The following is a 2,654-nucleotide window of genomic DNA, read 5'->3' as shown; positions in this document are numbered from 1 at the left end:
GCTCATTTCTGTGACAAGGATGCCAGGTCAGCAACTTGTTTTTGAAGCTTGTATCGTGTGTAGTATAGTGTGTGTTTGTTGGTAGAGGCTGAGAAGAAGCACAGCGGCCTGATATAATGCTATCACACCACTCAGCATCTGAAATGACTGACCTTCACTTTCTCTGGTGCGTTTTTGAACTGTTCAAACTGCCTCAGTCCATGAGCTACTGTCACTATGTTAGTAAAGCCACTTTTTCAAAGACAGGATCAGCACAGGATTTTTACATTGACTCATCTGGTTTTTATCCAAAGTGACCTACAGGTGAGGGACAACACTAAAGCTTCAGTGCAGCAGGAAACCTTGGTGTCAGCACCAAGTACTACATCTGTTCAGTAACTCAAAGTGCAACAAGATCAGGTAAACGAGTGCACCGAAAGTGTACGTGCTAGTTAGGCCTGTTAGGGTGTCAGAGGAGGAGGAGGTGTTCTCCGTAGAGATGAGTCAAAGAGATTCTTGAAGATAGAGAGGGACGCACCTGCTCTGATACTTTTCATTTTACTAATTCATTTAACTGCTCAGTAAACATTCAAATTAATTTCTGACGAATCATCTCCCTAAATGGTTTTTAAAACCCGAAAACCTGAATGAACTTAAGGTCAAAAGCGTTTAATGTCAATCACTTATTTTTTCAAACTCAAGTGAATCTCTCTCACAGCAGATCTATGTAGAAAAAATATATATGAATTTTAACTGGACTTGAATCATTCTGATTCTGATGCCTAATATAGAGGTTTGGTGTATGAAGATTATGCTCTGCTGCAATGCTGGATTTCCATGTATTTGCTAAATAATAACCAGATTTTTACTGCATTATTCTCTTCGCACTGAGACTTACATTTTATGTAAAGGACAGAGCAAAGGATAACAACCACAATCCCAGCAGTAGTGCCAATCACAATACTCCTGGCTGCATTAGAAACTGTAAAGAAAAAACAAGAACTTTATCAGAGATGTCGACACAGTGCATGATTGCAGTTTTAATTTCACAATCTCTTATCTGTTACATCTTTCAGTCTTACCACCAGTCTTTAGAGGGCAGATATTCCGAATGTTTCTCATGTTCTTCTTCCAGCTGACCTGGTTGCTATGGTTACAGATGATTAAGTCATTCAGCAGGTGGACATGGAGAGAAGCACCAGAGGATATGACCTTTGACCTCTCTCCTCCCCCCTGACTGCAGGTGTTGGTGTCACATGTAAAGGTGCTGTTGATGTGATGTGAGTCCTGTGTGCTGCAGGTCACAGTGAGGCTACAGGAGTCTGAGCTGCTGGACACAGAGTCTACTGTCATGGCAACTGGAGACACTGGATCTGAGGGGGAAAGTTTACATGAAGCATTTTAGAAACATGGCAGCAGATTGTCTCTGTCAGTGTCTGGGATGTTAACAAACCTACCTTGAACTCTGACGCTGTATTCAGCCAGTATTTGTTCTTGATTCCCAATCACTCGTGCAGTATAAACTCCACTGTCTGCCTCTTGTAGATTCTGCAGTTTCACAGAGAAATTTTTCACAGAAGCTTCAACCCTTCCAGTGTAAACATTAGAGACTCTTGGTTCAATACCAGGTAAAAATGTTACTAGAATGTCTTTTCCATTGAATGTCCATGAAAGAAGGCTAAAATCCTCAGGTACATCAGGTTCCATGACCTCCAGCAGTAAATCCTTCCCCTTCTGCACAAATACAGGACTCCCAGCACTGGAGCCTGTAAAACAACAAACACATGATACAACAGAAATCACAGACAGTAGATGGTTCTTTGGTAAATACTGAATGCTACTCCATTTCTATTCTTCATGTCTGACACTTGGATCATCAGTTGAAAATGATGAAGCATCTTCATCTGATCATGGTTTAATAAGGGTTGGGAAATGTATTTACCACAACGTGCTGAAGGATAGAGGAGTGTAACAGGTGAAACTGACCCTGATGACAGTAACATGTTACTCATACTCTTTCCACCACTGCAGAGTCTGTCCATTCAATTCTGTCTTCTGAAAAACAGGCAACTTTCCCGCTCTTTCCCCTCTCACCCACATTACTGTTCCCAGGTTGCCACAATAGTGCAATTTCATTATTATTATTATTATTATTATTATTATTATTATTATTATTATTATTATCATAGATACCATGTTTTTTTTTTCTTTCAATTTTCTGTCTCACATAGATCAATCAAAATCTCATGCAGGGATCCCTTGAATTTATGATGAATATAGAATAACGTAATTTATCATTTATAGTTTATATTAATATCATAGGTGTTTATATATTTTCTTTCATAGTGTGAGGGAGCTGGGAGGCATCCCCCTCACTAATGTGAAAAAACACACACACTGACTTTGAAAAGTTGGGCAAGCTTAAACAGGAAGTTCACCTAACCGCTCTCTCTTCGAGGTCTACTTCCTGGTGCGTGTTTCATGGCGTGTACACATGAGACTGCAGCTACAGCTGAAGCCAGTCATCTTGTTTGGCTGGACCAGGTGGTCAGAGAGGAGAGAGCGTTTGTTATGTGCCTCATGTATCCTGTATTAGGCTGTTGTCATGTTTATGTAAATAATGGCAATATTAAATTGTAAATATGTGTGTTAAAGGTAGTGGAGGTTGAGTGCCG

General features: G+C 40.2%; 1 protein-coding gene across 1 annotated transcript in view; it reads left to right on the top strand.

The window, feature by feature from the left end:
* LOC111668430 (cathepsin K-like) overlaps positions 1–1,384 on the top strand; it is a 9,348-nt gene extending 7,964 nt beyond the window's left edge. Inside the window, exons 9-10 of the mRNA XM_023424489.2 lie at positions 294–303; positions 1,280–1,384. Coding sequence (XP_023280257.2) covers positions 294–303; positions 1,280–1,384 — 115 coding nt within the window. The remainder of the gene's footprint in view (positions 1–293; positions 304–1,279) is intronic.
* Positions 1,385–2,654: the final 1,270 nt, after the last annotated feature.

Source organism: Seriola lalandi, unplaced genomic scaffold (genome assembly GCF_002814215.2).
Source record: "Seriola lalandi dorsalis isolate HSWRI2012SDOR001 ecotype SW California unplaced genomic scaffold, Sedor1 jcf7180002054736, whole genome shotgun sequence".
Taxonomy (NCBI): Eukaryota; Metazoa; Chordata; class Actinopteri; order Carangiformes; family Carangidae; genus Seriola; species Seriola lalandi.
Note: the sequence above shows the minus strand (reverse complement) of the source record. Positions and strands in the feature narration are given on the sequence as shown.